Source organism: Octopus bimaculoides, chromosome 28 (genome assembly GCF_046866305.1).
Source record: "Octopus bimaculoides isolate indiv1 chromosome 28, ASM4686630v1, whole genome shotgun sequence".
Lineage (NCBI taxonomy): Eukaryota > Metazoa > Mollusca > Cephalopoda > Octopoda > Octopodidae > Octopus > Octopus bimaculoides.
The window spans coordinates 2,429,887-2,447,615 of NC_142955.1; the positions used below are offsets into that span (position 1 = coordinate 2,429,887).

General features: G+C 38.1%; 4 protein-coding genes across 8 annotated transcripts in view; 1 reads left to right on the plus strand and 3 right to left on the minus strand.

Annotated features, from left to right (window-relative positions):
- LOC128251040 (uncharacterized) overlaps nucleotides 1-17,729 on the minus strand; it is a 63,648-nt gene that overhangs the window by 40,732 nt on the left and 5,187 nt on the right. The window lies entirely within an intron of this gene.
- Nucleotides 11-17,729, plus strand: part of LOC106880981 (uncharacterized) — a 45,239-nt gene continuing 27,520 nt past the window's right edge. The window contains exon 1 of one of the 2 annotated variants that reach the window (XR_016238799.1): nucleotides 11-377. The gene's annotated coding sequence lies outside the window, so the exon portion shown is untranslated. The remainder of the gene's footprint in view (nucleotides 378-17,729) is intronic. The other variant, XM_052977334.2, reaches the window with a different exon arrangement.
- LOC106880991 (uncharacterized) lies at nucleotides 379-6,692 on the minus strand. 3 transcript variants are annotated; one of them, XM_089344319.1, is made up of 2 exons: nucleotides 6,511-6,692; nucleotides 379-3,487 (listed from the first exon to the last, which is right to left on the minus strand). In XM_089344319.1, exon 2 carries the CDS (start codon nucleotides 3,063-3,065, stop codon nucleotides 1,971-1,973), a length of 1,095 nt encoding a protein of 364 aa, XP_089200445.1. In that variant the 5' UTR covers nucleotides 3,066-3,487; nucleotides 6,511-6,692; the 3' UTR covers nucleotides 379-1,970. The 3 variants fall into 3 exon arrangements, with proteins under 3 accessions (XP_089200445.1, XP_089200444.1, XP_089200446.1); XM_089344318.1 differs by lacking the exon at nucleotides 6,511-6,692 and adding an exon at nucleotides 5,958-6,398; XM_089344320.1 differs by lacking the exon at nucleotides 6,511-6,692 and adding an exon at nucleotides 4,618-5,911.
- On the minus strand, nucleotides 9,401-17,592 carry LOC106880983 (uncharacterized). 2 transcript variants are annotated; one of them, XM_089344311.1, is made up of 3 exons: nucleotides 14,196-17,592; nucleotides 10,827-12,624; nucleotides 9,401-10,657 (listed from the first exon to the last, which is right to left on the minus strand). In XM_089344311.1, the coding sequence occupies exons 2-3, from the start codon at nucleotides 12,263-12,265 to the stop codon at nucleotides 10,588-10,590; spliced, it is 1,509 nt and encodes a 502-aa protein (XP_089200437.1). In that variant the 5' UTR covers nucleotides 12,266-12,624; nucleotides 14,196-17,592; the 3' UTR covers nucleotides 9,401-10,587. The 2 variants fall into 2 exon arrangements, with proteins under 2 accessions (XP_089200437.1, XP_089200436.1); XM_089344310.1 differs by having other exon boundaries at nucleotides 9,401-12,624.

Below are 17,729 nucleotides of genomic sequence, written 5' to 3' on the forward strand. Positions count from 1 at the left end.
AGGTGAAGAGAAATGGCCATTGTTTCATGTATGTTTGTGTTGGTGTGTTTTTCATCTTTTACTTGTTTCAGTCATTTGAATGTGGCCATACTGGGGCAACACCTCAAATAAATTTTAGTCTAATGAATCGACCCCAGTACGTATTTTTTTGTTAAACCTAGTGCTTATTCTATCGGTCTATTTTTGCTGAACAGTTAAATTAAACACACCAACACCAGTTGTCAAGCAACAGAGAGATAAACACAGACACACACACATATATATGAGTGTTGGTTACGAATTTGTGGCTGGTTCATCTTGATGTAACTCTGAGCTGGTTATGTATTCACTGGTCTAGTTTGTGTGCCAGAAGATAAATGAATGACAAGAAGAACCAGGTAAATTCAATACAACTGTTATTTATTACAACCCCTTGTAAAAATACATGGCAAATGTCTTACATATTGTGAAGTAACTGGTTTTGCAAGTTGTAACGAACTCTATCTGGAACAGTGGAAGTTGTATCATAGTTGAACTTCTGTAGCATGTTCATGGTTTAATTCTGTGCTGGGCAGCATTGGTAGTTGTGATCTCATCTTACTCCCCAAAAGCATGAACTGCTCCTTATGTAATTACGGGTGGACAGGAAGAGAATTTTTCTATGTTGGGATAAAAACAGTTGCTTATACACTGATTGGCTTTGTTAATACCATTTTATCTTTGGAATGGATTTAGTCCAACCCCAATCACGTCATCAATGTTGACACTACCGAAATACGCCCATCATCATAATCATTTAATGTCTATTGGCATGGATTAGCAATCTGGAAGGCTGGACTAGACACTTCTCTGATTTGGCATGTTTTCTATGGCTGGATGCCCTTCCTAACACCAACATCTGAGTGTAGTGGGTACCTTTACATGCAACTGATAGGGGTGCCATTTGCACGACACCAGTATCTGCCATGTCTACAATTTCTCTTGGCTCAATGGTTCTTCTCATTTCATATAATTTAAAACTCAATAGCTGTGTAGACAATATACTTCCTACATTATATAGTACCGCCTGACTGGCCTTTGTAGGATTTTTGAGCGAGATCGTTGCCAGTGCTGCTGGACTGGCTCTTGTGCTGGTGGCACATAAAATACACCATTTTGAACATGGCTGTTGCCAGTACCGCCTGACTGGCCTCCGTGCGGGTGACACGTAAAAGCACCCACTACACTCTCGGAGTGGTTGGCGTTAGGAAGGGCATCCAGCTGTAGAAACTCTGCCAAATCAGATTGGAGCTTGGTGTTGCCATCGGGTTTCACCAGTCCTCAGTCAAATCGTCCAACCCATGCTAGCATGGAAAGCGGACGTTAAACGATGATGATGATGATATATACAATGGGTTTCTTTCAATTTCTATTTGTCAATCAACTCACAAGGTTTTGGTCAGCCTCAGGCTATAATAGATGACAGTTGACCAAAGTGTCATGCAGTGGGACTGAACCTAGAACCATGTTGTTAAGAAGCAAGCTTCTGACCACACCTTTTGGTTTTAACACTTTCATAACAGAATTCATGCAAAACAAATTTAAAATCTGGAAAAAATTGTTTTTATTAAAAAAATATCCCACAGGTAAGTTATCTTGTATTACATAACGATCTTCAATGCGAGCCAAAAAGACCGTTATGGTGCTTGAAGGAAGTAAGAAACGTTGGTACTTCTAGTGTTAACCCTTTAGCATTTAAACCAGCCATATCTGGCACAAATATTCCACCTATTTTATGTCCAAACTAGCCAGAATAGGCCTCTTACACCTACCCTACAATGTCATTCTGAAAATTCACAATCGCATCATCAAAATTTGGAACCTGTGAGATAATGGGTTGACAAATTGAAAATAATTTGAATAACTAAACATCACACCGGACAGAATAATATGCATAGTAAAGGGTTAAATCACCACTTACAGAGAATGATTTATCACAAATATTAATGGGATCACTTCTTCCCTGTACGAACACATTTGTGAGAAGCTAATCCGCTATGTTTAGAGAATGACTTTCCACAGATATCACAAGGATATGGCTTCTCTGTGTGAATACGTTTATGATAAGTTAAAGCACTACAATGAGAGAATGATTTACCACAGATGTCACACTGATATGGCTTCTCTCCTGTATGGAAACGTCTGTGAATAACTAAGTTGCCACTTTGAGTGAATGATTTACCACAGATATCGCAGTGAAATGGTGTCTCTTTGGTATGAATACGTTTGTGATTAATTAGGTTACTATTTATAGAGAAAGATTTGTTACAAATTTTGCACTGATATGGTTTCTCTCCTGTATGAATACGCATGTGATAAGTTAAAGTATTGTTGGCAGAGAATGATTTACCGCAGATATTACATGAATATAGTTTTTCTCCTGTATGAACACGTTTGTGAGAAGTTAGAGTATTACTTTGAGAGAATGATTTACTACAGATGTTACACTGATATGGCTTCTCTCCTGTATGAATACGAATGTGAGTATTTAAAGCGCTTCGGTTAGAGACTGATACACCGCAGATATTACAGTGATAAGGCTTCTCTCCAGTATGAATACGTTTGTGTATAGTCAACTTTTTCCTCTGAAGGAATGATTTATCACAAACGTCACAGTTAAATCGATTTTCCCCTGTATGAATAGGTATGTGAGAATTTAAACCACTTCGGCTGGAGAATGACATACTACAGAAATCACATTGATATGGTTTCTCTCCTGTATGAATACGTATGTGTGCAGTCAAGTTATTACTTTGACAGAATGATTTACCACAGATGTCACATTTAAATGGCTTCTCCCCTGTATGAATACGGTTGTGTTTAGTCAAGTTACTGGCTGAAGAGAATGATTTACCACAGACACCACAAGGAAATGGCTTCTCTCCTGAATGGCTATATCTGTGCCTAATTAAATAACTATTTATAGAAAATGATTTATCACAGATGTCACAGTGAAATGGCATCTCCTCTGTCTGATTAAGTTTATGCTCATTCAAGCTGCCCTCGTGAGAGAACGACTTCTCACAGACATCCCAATCATGTGACATTATTTGTCCCCTTCTTCTTAATATTCGTGAAAAATCAGTTCCTTTAATATCTCACCCTTTTACATTATTTTTCTTAAAAAAATCACAATATATATTTTTCTCTTCTTTTTGCTTCTGTAGTCTTTTGCTTATAAATATTTTGACTGCTGTATTTCTGTCCAGTGTCACCTTTGACCTAAAACTCTGTAGCAAATTTATCCAAGTTTAATTTGCAACCAGACTCATCTTGTAGACACTCCAGCCGGTGATGTCCAGAAAGTTTGCTAATAACACATTTCAGAGTAAATATATCAGAGGAATTCTACCACCCACTTATAGAAACAATGATATATATCTGCTCTGTACAATATTTTCATTTGGGTCTTTAAAAGATGATAAATAATGAGAATGTATCTTCTGTTATTCCAATGTCATCTGATATTCTGAAATAATAAAGAAACAACAGTGTAACATATAGAGGCTACTTAGAAAATACAGATTCAACATTTCCATAGAGATAAACTCTAGAAATAAATATTTACTTGAACAATAAAACTTTTTAATTTACCAAAGTTCATATCAGAAAAATATGTGTGTAGCTACACTCACATTGATATATATATATATATATATATATATATGTATTATTCATTAAAATACAGAGATGCCTATAATAGGACATCTAACCCGCTAGAAAGAGCAGCAAAAAAACTCTATACCACAAAAATAGGGATAATTTCGAAAGAGAATGAAAAAAAAAAAAAAAAAAACTTTTACCAATATTTTATTTTATTTTTTCATTCTCTTTAGAAATTATCCCTATTTTTGTGGTATAGAGTTTTTTGCTGCTCTTTCTAGCGGGTTAGATGTCCTATTATAGGCATCTCTGTATTTTAATGAATAATATATATATAGTCTACTGACTAATTTTTATCCTCGTTGGACCACTGGTGATAAATTAAATTTCAAAAATTTTTTTGCTGCCCTATGATTTATTAATGATAATATATATAGATATATGTATGTATCATATATTTGAGGAGTTTCATTATAGGTATAAGAATACACGATAAACAAGTATTAAAAAATGGAGAAAAGATGTTGAATCAGAAATAGATTTATTATAAAACTGGATTCAATGCATATGTCCGTTTTGAAGAACAATGCAAATATATAAGAAAAAAATTTGGCAGCTAATAGCATGACAGTGCCAAAAATTTTAATCATAGTGCTTATAATTAGAACCGAAATAAAAATAAAAAATAAAATTTAGAATTTAATTTATGCATTGTCATTCTCATCAGCGAGGAATCTTTTGATGAACATCAAAAAAGTTTAATAAAATGAAATAAAATTTCGTTTTAATTCTATTTTTAATTTCAATTCTAATTATAAGCTCTATGATTTAAATTTTTTTCTTATATATTTGCATTGTTTTTCAAAACATACGTATGCATTGAATCCAGTTTTACAATAAATCTATTTCTGATTCAACATCTTTTTATACTTGTTTATCGTATATTCTAATATTTATAACAAAACTCCTCAAACATTGTTTTCATATTCTTATTACCTGCTTTGGTTGATTTTCGTGAATATGATGAATCCTTATGGCTTCATACCAGACTCGATTTCAGCACTAAATAATTTATTTCGCGTTTTTTTTTCTTTTCGGCGGGTGTGTGTATGTGTGAGCAATCGTCTTAGTTGACCTTGTAATCTATCGGAAATGCTTTTTTCCGCAGAAAACGGATGGGGTCGCGGGTGGGGCAGAACCTAAGGCAGTTCTGTATATCTTTTGTCTCCGGATTTGTGCTGGCGATCTGGGAGGGGTGTATATAATTTTGCTGCCTCAATAAAAAAATTGGTGCAGCAATCTTCTTTTTTTTTTTTCTGTAGCAGAGTTAAATGAATACCTGGCAAGGTACTGGTGTAGATATTTTGAACGAATACCTGGCCAGATACTGGTGTAGATAGTTTGATCGAATACCCGGCCTTATCACCTATTCTTTTTAATCCCGCCAAAAGCGTTCGATGTTTTGTGTGTATATATGATGTGAACAAAATTTTCTTTGTGGTTTATCCTGTAATGTTGATAACCCAATGTTTGTGTATCTTTTGTAAGTCGCCCAAGAATCACTGTAGGTAACTGAGCCAGGTTTGAGGTACTTTTGAATTAGTAGAAGCAATGTCGCTTTGTCACGCTTCTGACCAGTTAGAGGAACAACAAAAGCACCGCTCAAGGCGATCTTTCGATAATTCCAGCGAACAACCAAACATAAACATTTTAATTAGAATATACAATCTGTAAATGGAATTGATCGATTATATAATTATATGTATGATCTCAATTAAGACGACTGCAACGAAAAAAAAAAAAAAAAACGCGGGAGACGGAGTCGGGAAGGGGAATTTCCAAGGTTCCGCCCCACCTCCACCGTTTTCCGCGGAAAAAATGCATTTCCGACAGCTTACGAAGTCAACTAAGACCATTGCGCCAGAAACGGCAGGAAAAAATTATTTGGTTCTAAAATCGAGTTTGATGTGAAGCTATAAATATGCCAAAATATTCGTTCTTTTGAAAAATTCTTTTACGATTTCCTACGTTTTAGATGTCGGAGATTACGAATATGCAAAAAAAAAAAATTAATTTCACCCCAATTTAAAATTTTGAGGTGGGTGACTGCGCCAGGTCCGCCGATAAATTATATCAAAGCATTGATTTCTCAACATTTCTGTAGTTAGAGTATATTTAAGTATATTTCTCCAACAAACTAACGTGGAAATGACGGAGAGAGTAGAAGGTTGCCTCCATAGCTAGAAATAGCAGCCAAATGTCACACAAATCAAAAGCTATCTGAGAATAAAGTATTAAAATTAAAAGATTAAATGTTTTCACTGTTTAATACTTACGGAAATGTTTTTTATAAAGGATGGTGGTAGAGAAATGTATCATAAATGGTTTTGGGAGTTAAGAGAAATTCTGTCAGGAGACAAATTTGTCAAGATGCAATGAATGGAGGCGGAAGTACGTTTACTGCGCATGCGCACGAAAAATTGGTTTCACTTTCAACACAAGGCCAGCAATTTCGGGAAGTGGATGGTGCTTCAGTCATGGAATAAGGGATAAGAATATCCGTTAGTACTACAGGTATAAATTACCTATGTTAACCCGGTACTACTAAAGCAGCACGGACCCGAACGCGCAGTCGCGAGTCCGCGCTAGCTAGTCTTGAGAGGTCGATCCTAACCCTAACCCTATCCGTAACCCGCGTGTGCAAATGAATGTGTTTAGGGTTAGGATCGACCACTCACGACTAGCTAGCGCGGGTCCGCGCTGCTTTAGTAGTACCTGTTAACCCTGGGCAGGCGTACTATGCTGATAGGATACAGGCAATAACAAAATGTAGCGAGATGGAGGAAGAAGACAAGAAGCAAAAGGACAGAATGAAGCGTTGGACCTTACCTTGCCGACCGCAGCGGGGTACACGATCGCTCCTAATCAGAACACGTCTTTCTCGTAACGTCGCTGTTTTCTCACTGGCCCCACGTGCTAGCCTTCGACCGCGTGTCGCCGACTTCTGATCTGACACTTCCGATCTGACCCTTCCGGTCTGGCTTCACCTCTGTTTGCCTCACCCCTCTCCATCACAGCCCATAACACCGCACAAAATAAACAAGAGTTTATCAGGAATCAGATTTAAAATTCGTAGAGAGTGGAGAAAACTTTTGATCAACAAATTGATTACTATCAGTTATTACTTTTTAAAAAATTTGTGGGTAAAATGTTTTCCGAAGGGGTGGCGAGAGGACTGTCGGAAAGTTCAAACGATCCGTTTCCCCCCCCCCCCTCATAACTTTTAGAATCTAGTTTTGCGCCTGGTCACCAAAACGAATAAAAAAAAAATAAAAAAATTAAATAGGTGTTTAAAAAACGTGAAGAAAACGAATATGAAAAGAAAAGTTTTCGCAAACATTGATCGGTAATTATTTGACGGTAACGATTCGAGAGAGGGAGGTATAAGTTGGCTGCGTCTCTCCCCACTCCTTGGGGAAACATTTTCCCCACAAATTTCTTTGTAATCGTAATCTATTCTGTTTGAAAGATGTTTCTGTAAGATTTCATTAAAAATTATCCTTTTTCCTGAAAGTTATGAGGGAAAAAAATCGGATCGTTTGAATTTTCCGAATACCCCACCCCCCGTCTCGTTTGCGCAATTTTTTTGTTTTCATATTCGTTTTGTACACCTATTAGACAGGGATTTTTTTTTCGTTTTGGTGACCGGTCACTAAACTAGATCCCGAAAGTTTTGAGGGGAAAAAAAACGGATCGTGTGAACATTCCAACTGTCCCTTCCCCACCCCTTCGGAAAACATTTTACCCACAAATTTCTTTATAATCATAATCTATGCTGTTTGAAAGGTGTTTCTGTAAAATTTCATCAAAAGATATCCATTTTCCTGAAAGTTATGAGGGGAAAAAGAAAAAAAAAAAAAAAAAAACGGATCCTATGAATTTTTCGAAAGTCCCCCCCCCCCCCTTCAGAAAACATTTTCCCCACAAATTTCTTTATAATCGTAGTTTGTGCTATTTGAACGGAATTTCTATAAAATTCCATCAATAGATATCCATTTCCCCCAAAAGTTATGAGAGAAAAATCGGATCTTGTGAGTTTTCCGAAAGTCGTCTCCCCACACACCCCGTTCATTTGCGCAAATTTTTGTTTTCACATTCGTTTCTACATTTTTTTTTTTTACACCTATTAAGCTTTTTCCCCCTTTGTTTTCTAATTGGAAGAGCAAGGTTGAAAACTGTTCTATACATTGGTCCCCATGTAATAAAGCTTGCATGTTGGTATTGAAAAAGAAGTTATTCTATAGGTGTGAAGACTTAAATGCATGGTTTTATTTCATCAGATCTTAGTCTCAGAATGACTGGTAATGTCTGTCTGAAGTCTCCTGATAAAAAATAGTGTAACTCCTGTAGATTTATTGTTTTCTCTTATGTCCTGTAAGGTCTTATCAAGATCTTCCATTGCACCTCCATGTGACATGGTGTATTCATCCCAAATGATAAGGTGGCATTGGTACAATACTTCTGCTGAACCTGACTCTTTGCTTATGTTACAAATTAGTCAGTCAGTGCCCATTGGTTCAAGGAATTTTAAATTAGTGTACTTGGGCTAAGGCGTTTCCAGAAAAATTATCTGACCTTAATAGTTATTCAGTTTATGGGTGTGTGCGGAGTTATGTGGTCATAAAACTCAGTTATAATTGCATGTGCACACATACACACACATAAATACATATCATATACCTAAGTATATAAATACACACGCATGTGCATACACAATTGTGTACATAAATGCACAGATATACACATACACAGAAGTACATACATTATGCATATAGTCACACACGTATATACCACTTTCATGGGCGGTACCCACCCATTCCAATATGTTTAATATTAGACTCTTTCCTTTTCTCAGATCATTTCCAGTGTTTCAGTACCACAACCCATTTTTATTTACCCAAAGAACTGCACACCTCATGAACCCTCCCATTCATACTCTATGTTCCTGTCAACTTCAATACAGATTCAGCTCAGCAGGAATTTCAACCATGTTTCGTGGTCTGCTACCACAACAGCTCCTTTATAGGGTCCAGTTAGCTCAAGACATCATCTGGAGGAACCACGTCCGGTTTCGGCCCCTACTCCTCTACCGTTTTGACGTGGCGGTGCCCCACCTTTCGGAGGTGTCTTCAGCTCTGGTGTTGGGTGCATGTCTTCTTTCTTCTATTCCCTGGCCTCTTCGATGCAGCATCAACGAGTGTCAGCGTCCGACTGACTGTCTTGTCAAATTCCCCTTTTTATACCTGCTGCTAGGCTCCAGCAGGCTGCCCCAGCAAGTTGTCACGTGACACTGTCTAAACTTCCCGCTGCTAGGCTCCAGCAAGTATTAACCTCATCCAGTTGCTCTTAATCTTGTATTGTCTATGTGTGTCGGTGTGGGTTTCTCTCGTCTTTTATCTATTTCAATGACTTGATTGTGGCCATGCTGGAACAATGCCTCAAAGAAATTTTAGTCGAATGAATCAACCCCCCCACCCACCGGTCTCTTTTGTTGAACAGCTAAGTTAAAGGGACATAAATGCACCAACATCAGCTGTCAAGCAATACTGGGAGACCAACATTGAAGACACACACACATACATAGATATATATAATGAGTTTTGCTTAAGTTAACTGTAGCTGGTTCATCTTGATGTAGCTGTGTGTTGGTCATGCATGAACTGGTCTAGTCTGTGTGCCTGGAGTGACAGAAGATAAATGAATGACAAGAAGAACCAGGTAAATTCAATGCAACTGTTATTTATTACAACCCCTTATAAAAATACATGGCAAATGTCTTACATATTGTGAAGTAACAAGTTTGACAAATTTTAAGTAACTTTTGTCTGGAACAGTGGAAGTTGTATCATGGTTGAAATTCTGTAGCATGTTCATGGCTTGGTTCTGTGTGTTGGGCAGCGTTGGTTGTTGTGGAGGAAATACAAGTTTACCAGGTGAGGGAGAGAGAGAGAGAGAGAGAGATCAGGAATGAAGACAGAAACAGGTGTACTGCCACAAAGGAGATACATGGTTACCCAGCCTGAGGGAAGTGCAGGAGAAGCAGATAGTGGGAGACAACACGATCGAGATGGCAGCAAAATGATGGGCATATTCACAAGGGAGGGGATCTGAACATAAATGGGGATGGTTGAGTAAAGGAAGAGAGAGATATGGATGGTGGCAAGGGCCAGAGCATACCCTTGAGGTTCGAACGTCATAATATAAGAGACAGGATACTGCAAAGGAAGCAGGGGGGAGGGGTTGAGTGATGACAACCTGGGTATTAAATAGGGTCAGGCAGCTACTGGATAGCAATGATACAGAGGGACAGGACCATGAGGACAGGATTGGGGAGTGAGAGGTAGGCATAGTGTATGAAGGAAGAAATGTGAAGAAGAGATGTAGATTGGTTTGTTGCGATAGGGTGTGTAAAAAGTGTTCTTGTTAACATGTGGGTGGAACACACAAGTTGGGGGAAAGCCAATAGCAATAATACAGTAAGAGAGGGCGTGTGGGTGGAACATACCGGTCAGGAACTAGCGGAGAGCAATGATACAGTGAGACAGGGCCAAGAGGGCAGGACTGTATTTAAAATAAATATTTTCAATGGCAGTCAAAAATAACATCAATGGTCCTTGTAAGAAGAAACGTTGGTACTTCTAGTGTTAACCCTTTAGCATTTAAACCAGTCATATCTGGCACAAACATTCTATCTATTTTATGTTCAAACTAGTTAGAGTCTGCATTTTACACCTACCCGACAATGTCATTCTGAAAATACACAATCACATCACCAAAATTTGAAAGTTGTGAGTTAATGGATGACAAATTGGAAATAATGTGAATAAATAAACATCACATTTGAGAGACTAATCTTCATGGTAAAGGGCTCAGTCACCACTTACAGAGAAGGGTTTACTACAAATATCAGTGGGATTGCTTCTTCCCCTTATGAACACATTTGTGAGAAGTTAAGCTGTTATGTTGAGTGAATGACCTACCACAGATATCACGAGGATATGGCTTCTCTCTGCTACAAAATTGTGTGTGAATAGTGAAGTCATTACCTTGAGAGAATGATTTGTCACAAATATCACAGTGGTGTTGGCTTCTCTCCTGTATGGAAACGTTTGTGAGAAGCTAAGTTGCCACTTTGAGAGAATGACCTACCACAGATATCACAAGAATATGGTGTCTCTCCTGTATGGAAACGTTTGTGAGAACATAAGTTGCCACTTTGAGAGAATGATTTACCACAGATATCACAGTGATATGGCTTCTCTCCAGTATGGATATGTTTGTGTTCAGATAAGCTAGAACTCACAGAGAATGCTTTACCACAGACATCACAGTGATATGGCTTCTCTCCTGTATGGAAACGTTTGTGAGTAGTTAAGTTGCCTCTTTGAGAGAATGATTTACCACAGATATCACAGTGATATGGTGTCTCTCTGGTATGAATACGTTTGTGATTAGTTAGGTTACTACTGACAGAGAAAGATTTATTACAGATGTTGCATTGATATGGCTTCTCTCCTGTATGGAAACGTTTGTGAGTAGTTAAATTGCCACTTTGGGAGAATGATTTACCACAGATATCACAAGAATATGGTGTCTCTCCTGTATGAATACGTTTGTGATTAGTTAAGTTCCTACTGACAGGGAAAGATTTGTTACAGATGTCACAGTGATATGGTGTTTCTCTTCTATGAGTTCGTTCATGATAAGTCAAAGCAGAGTTGCGAGAGAATGATTTACCGCAGATATTACAGGAATATGGTTTCTCTCCGGTATGAATACGTTTGTGAGAAGTTAAAACACTACTTTGAGAGAATGATTTACTACAGATTTTACACTGATATGGCTTCTCTCCTGTATGAACACGTATGTGAGATTTTAAAATGCTTTGGTCAGAGAATGATGTACCGCAGACATCACAGTGATAAGGTTTCTCTCCGGTATGAAGACGTTTGTGTCTTGTCAAGTCATATTTCTGAGAGAACGGTTTACCACAGATGTTACACTGATATGGCTTCTCCCCTGTATGAACACGTTTGTGATAACTTAAAGCACTTCGGTCAGAGAATGGTGTACCACAGATATCACAATGATAAGGCTTTTCTCCAGTATGAATACGTTTGTGAGTAGTCAAGTTATTCCTGTGAAGGAATGATTTACCACAGATGTCACAGTGGAATGGCTTCTCCCCTGTATGAATATGCTTGTGAGAATTTAAATCACTTCGGTCAGAGAATGATGTACCACAGACATCACAGTGGTATGGCTTCTCTCCTGTATGAATACGTTTGTGTGTAGTCAAGTTATTACTTTGAGAGAACGATTTACCACAAACTTCACAGTGAAATGGCTTCTCTCCTGTATGAATACGTTTGTGTTTAGTCAAGTAAATTTTTTGAGAGAATGATTTACCACAGACGTTACAGTGAAATGGCTTTTCACCTGTATGAATACGTTTGTGCTTATTCAAGTTGCCCTTTTCAGAGAATGACTTTTTACAGACATCACAGTCATGTGACAATTTTTGTTCCCCTTTTTCTTTATCTTCTGGAAAAGTCAGATCTTTTAGTTTCTCACTCTTTTCCATTATTTTTCTTCTAAAATCCCAATATATATATATGTTGTCTTCTTTTTGCTTCTATAGTGTTTCGTTTACAAATATTTTGACTGCTGTGTTTCTGTCCAGTGTTACTTTCGTCTGAATACTCTTTAATAAATTCATCCAAGTTTAATTTGCAACCAGACTCATCTTGTAGACACTCTAGCCAGTGATGTCCACAAAGTTTGCTAATAACACATTTCAGAGTAAATATATCAGAGGAATTCTACCATAGACTTATAGAAACAATGATATATATCTGCTCTGTACAATATTTTCATTTCCGTGTTTAAAAAAAGATAAATAATGAGAATGTATCTTCTGTTATTCCAATGTCATGTGATATTCTGAAATAATAAAGAAACAACAGTGTAAGATATAGAGGCTACTTAGAAAATACAGATTCAACATTTCCATAGTGACAATCTCTAGAAATAAACATTTACCAGAAGAACTTTTTAATTTATTAGAATTTACATGAGAAAATCTTGTTGAAGCTAACATTATTTCTAAACTCCAGCTACTCATTCATACTGCACAACATTTATATGTGTATATATATATATATATATATGCGAGTAAAAATAAGACCCTAACCCTAACCCGCGTGTGCAAATGAATACGTGTTTAGGGTTAGGATCGACCACTCACGACTAGCTAGCGCGGACACGCGACTGCGAGTTCGAGACCGTGTTGCTTTAGTAGTACCTATATTTCGTATGTGTATTTCGTGTGCAAGATTCTTGATGTGGATACGTGTGTTGAAAGAAATACAATTAAACCTTGGTTCAGTCCTTTATTAATTTATATAAATTAATAAAGGACTGAACCAGTGCGTGTGTTTATTACCGGCATAATGCCTCTCCCAAGGTTTAATTGTATATATATATATATATATATATGGTGGAGATGGAGTATATGTAATCTGGGTATACCCCCCCCCCCCCCCCCGTTTAAATTTTGTTTTTTTTTACGGAATCCTATGTTTCATACCATGGAGAATCCGATTCTGGAAAATTTTTTTCAAAATTTCGATCCCCCCCCCCCCGGTTTTTATATAGATCCACAGGGTAAACCTAACCCTAACCCTAACCGTAACCCTGACCCTAAACCTAACCCTAACACTAGTTTTATGAGATTTGGCTGTTATTTCTAGCATGTAAATAGCCTGGTTGGTGGGGGGTGGTAATTGAAATTTTTCAAAAAATTTTTTTTCAGAATCGGAATCTCCATAGCCTAAAACCTATTCCGTAAAAAAAATTAATAAATAAGGGGGGGGGAAAGGTTCAGATTACATATAGTCCATCTCTACCATATATATATATATATATATATATAAACAATATGAGTATATGCATATGTTACTTTTTGGTTATGGAGGATCCGATTCTGAAAAAAAAAAAATGTTCAAAAATCGCATTTTCAAAATTTAACTCTTCGTTTATCACTTAAAAAAAAAACATATTTTTGCCCTTAAAAACGATGGGATAAGCCTTTTCGGTAAAAAGAAATAAAATATTGTAAATGTTTTCAAAGGAAAAGGTGTGATTTAAGATAGATTTGGCTGTCGTTTCTAGCTCATCCTAAGACAACCCTCCTCGTTTCACTCCCCCATATATTCAATGTTTTTTTTCTTCGTAAACACATTTATGTTAAAAACAGAAATTTGAAAAGTTATGATTTTTTTCTTCAACCCTATTCTTCACCCCTGGTTGCTTCTGTTTATGATTTAAAATATCGGTGAGCCTGAGGCCATTTCTGGCATTTTATCCACAGTGAAAACACACAACAAACAAACGTGGAAAGTGTAGGAGGTTGCTTCCATAGCTAGAAATAGCAGCCAAATGTCGAACACATCAAAGGACATCTGAGACACAAAGTATTAAAAGATTAAATATTTTCGTTGTTTAATACTTACGGAAAAGTTATTATAAAGGATAGTGTTGTTACTATAAGTGCATCAGGTGGTAGAGAAATCTATTATAAATGTGTTTGGAAGTTGATTGAGAGAAATTCTGATATCAGTTACGCTTGACAAGACGGAATGAATGGAGGCGGAAATACGTTTCGTGCGCATGCGTATGAAATTTTTTCTTTTCTGGAATTTATTTTTACATTTTTGTACAAGGCTAGAAATTTCGGGGAGGATTATGCGTAAGTCGATTTCATGGACCCCAATAGTCAACTGGTATTTATTTTATTGAATCCTAGCTAAAAAAAAAAAAGGGAAAGGCAAAGTTTACTTCGAAACGATGAAAGACACTGTAGACCTTAAAGGAATTCGGGCATAAATTATACACACACACACACAGATATAGCTCCAGTTTTAGTCCCACTGTGTACCACCTTAGGCAAGTATTTTCTACAATAGCCTCTGCCCAACCAAAGCCTTGTGAATGGATTTGGTAGATGGAAGCTGAAGGGAGCCCAATATATATATGTGTGTGTGTGTTTGTTCACCATCAACACTTGATAACCAGTGTTGGTGTGTTTATGTCCCTGTCACCTAGCAGTTTGGCAAAAGAGGTTGCTAAGTCCTTTGAGTTGATTTGATTGACTGAAAGCCTTCAAGTGGTACTCCAGCATGACCATAGATAAAACAACTGAAACCAGTAACAGAATATATATATATCATCATCATCATCATCATCGTTTAACGTCCGTTTTCCATGCCAGCATGGGTTGGACGATTTGATGAAAAGTTTGGCCCGGCCACGTTCTTTATTACTTTGTTGTGTGCTGAATATTTCTGGCTTAATTTTGAGAGAATTTTTAGAAGAATTGAACAAAGAAATTGAAAACATTCAAATTATCAAAACAATCACTTTGTGAGTAAATGATGTTGTTGCTGTCAGTGAACATTTTTATCATAGGCGCAGGAGTGGCTGTGTGGTAAGTAGCTTGCATACCAACCACATGGTTCTGGGTTCAGTCCCACTGCGTGGCACCTTGGGTAAGTGTCTTCTACTATAGCCGCGGGCCGACCAAAGCCTTGTGAGTGGATTTGGTAGATGGAAACTGAAAGAAGCCCGTCGTATATATGTATGTGTGTGTTTGTCCCCCCAACATCACTTGACAACCAATGCTGGTGTGTTTACGTCCCCGTAACTTAACAGTTCGGCAAAAGAGACCAATAGAATAAGTACTAGGCTTCCAAAGAATAAGTCCTGGGGTTGATTTCCTCGACTAAAGGCGGTGCTCCAGCATGGCCGCAGTCAAATGACTGAAACAAGTAAAAGAGTATATATTACAAGCAATAATGAATAAAGAAAATCCTGTTTTTGGCAAAGTGACACATTACTTTTGGAGAATAGAGTACCAGTCATTTTCAAGTGCATTCATGTCTGCAAGACCTGTTGGAGAGTATATGGAAAAGTAAAAAAATGTCGCTTTGGCTTTCCTAAATCAGATGGGAATTTCAAATTTCATACTGTAACTGAAAGTGTAAAATCAAGAAAAAAAATGGAAAACTATCCCTAGATGTCATCATCATCATCATCATCGTTTAACATCCGCTTTCCATGCTAGCATGGGTTGGACGATTTGACTGAGGACTGGTGAAACCGGATGGCAACACCAGGCTCCAATCTAATTTGGCAGAGTTTCTACAGCTGGATGCCCTTCCTAACGCCAACCACTCCGAGAGTGTAGTGGGTGCTTTTACGTGTCACCCGCACGAGGTACTGGCAACGGCCACCCTCAAAATGGTGTCTTTTATGTGCCACCCGCACAAGAGCCAGTCCAGGGGCACTGGCAACAATCTCGCTCGAAAATTCTTTGAAGGCCAGTCAGGCGGTACTGGCAACGGCCACGCTCAAAGTGGTGCATCTTATGTGCCACCTGCACAAGAGCCAGTCCAGGGGCCCTGGCAACGATCTCACTTGGCTTGCCGGGTCTTCTCACGCACAGCACATTTTCAAAGGTCTCAGTGAGTAGTCATCGCCTCGGTGAGGCCCAATGTTCGAAGGTCTTGCCTCACCACCTCAGCCCAGGTCTTCCTGGGCCTACCTCTTCCATGGGTTCCCTCAACTGTTAGGGTGTGGCACTTTTTCACGCAGCTATCCTCATCCATTCTCACCACATGTCCATACCAGCACAATCGTCTCTCTTGCACACCACAACTGATGCTTCTTATGTTCAGCTTTTCTCTCAAGATACTTACACTCTGACGGGTATGCACACTGACATTACACATCCAACGGAGCATACTGGTTTCATTCCTTGCGAGCTTAGAATGTAGGTGTGAAAACTGTGGACAGTTAGTCAAATTTGTTTCTAATGTGGGAGAAACTGGAAAAAGTTTTCTAATTGAAACAATATGCTAATTTGAATAACTCTGAATCTCATAATTTCAATCTTCATAATGGAAATCCTGTTCTGATTTGTGGACCTTCAGGAATGAGTGCTTTTCAAATTCAACGAAGCACGCTACATCGAACATTCGTGTTCAACAAGGAAGATTTCCTACATACAAGGAATTAGAAAAATATGATATTAGTTTAGGAGGAAATTTATAGTGCCTTTTTGTAATTTCATCCCAACTATCGGGCATGGTTGTGTGGTTAGGAAGCTGGCTTCCCAGCTTGCATGGTTTCGGGTTCAGTCCCACCGCGTGGCACCTTGGGCAAGTGTCTTCTGCTATAGCCCCGGGCTGACCGAAGCCTTGTGATTGAATTTTGTAGGCGGAAGTTACTGCCGTGTGTGTATATGTCTGTGTATGTGCTTGTGCCTCTCTCCCGGAGAGTGAGAAGGGGAAACATATGAATAATGGCAGTGAAAAAGGTGTAAAAATTTTAATATAAGCAATGCATACCAAATTTCATGATTAAAAACTTCATTTAGAAAATTTTTTTAATAATTTTTCTTAAAGGTGTAGGGGTGGCTGTGTGGTAAGTAGCTTGCTTACAAACCACATGGTTCCGGATTCAGTCCCACTGCGTGGCACCAAAGCCTTGTGAGTGGATTTGGTAGACGGAAACTGAAAGAAGCCCATCGTATATATGTATGTATCATCATCATCATCATCATCATCGTTTAACGTCCGCTTTCCATGCTAGCATGGGTTGGACGATTTGACTGAGGACTGGTGAAACCGGATGGCAACACCAGGCTCCAGTCTAATTTGGCAGAGTTTCTACAGCTGGATGCCCTTCCTAACGCCAACCACTCAGAGAATATATATATATATGTGTGTGTGTATGTTTGTGTGTCTGTGTTTATTCCCCCAACATCACTTGACAACTGATGCTGGTGTGTTTACGTCCCCATAACCTAGTGGTTCAACAAAATAGACTGATAGAATAAGTATTAGGCTCACACAGAATAAGTCCTGGGGTCGATTTGCTCAACTAAAGGCGGTGCTCCAGCATGGCCACAGTCACATGACTGAAACAAGTAAAAGAGTAAGAATATGATCATTTATGATTTTATCTCTATGAGCAGAAGAGGCAAA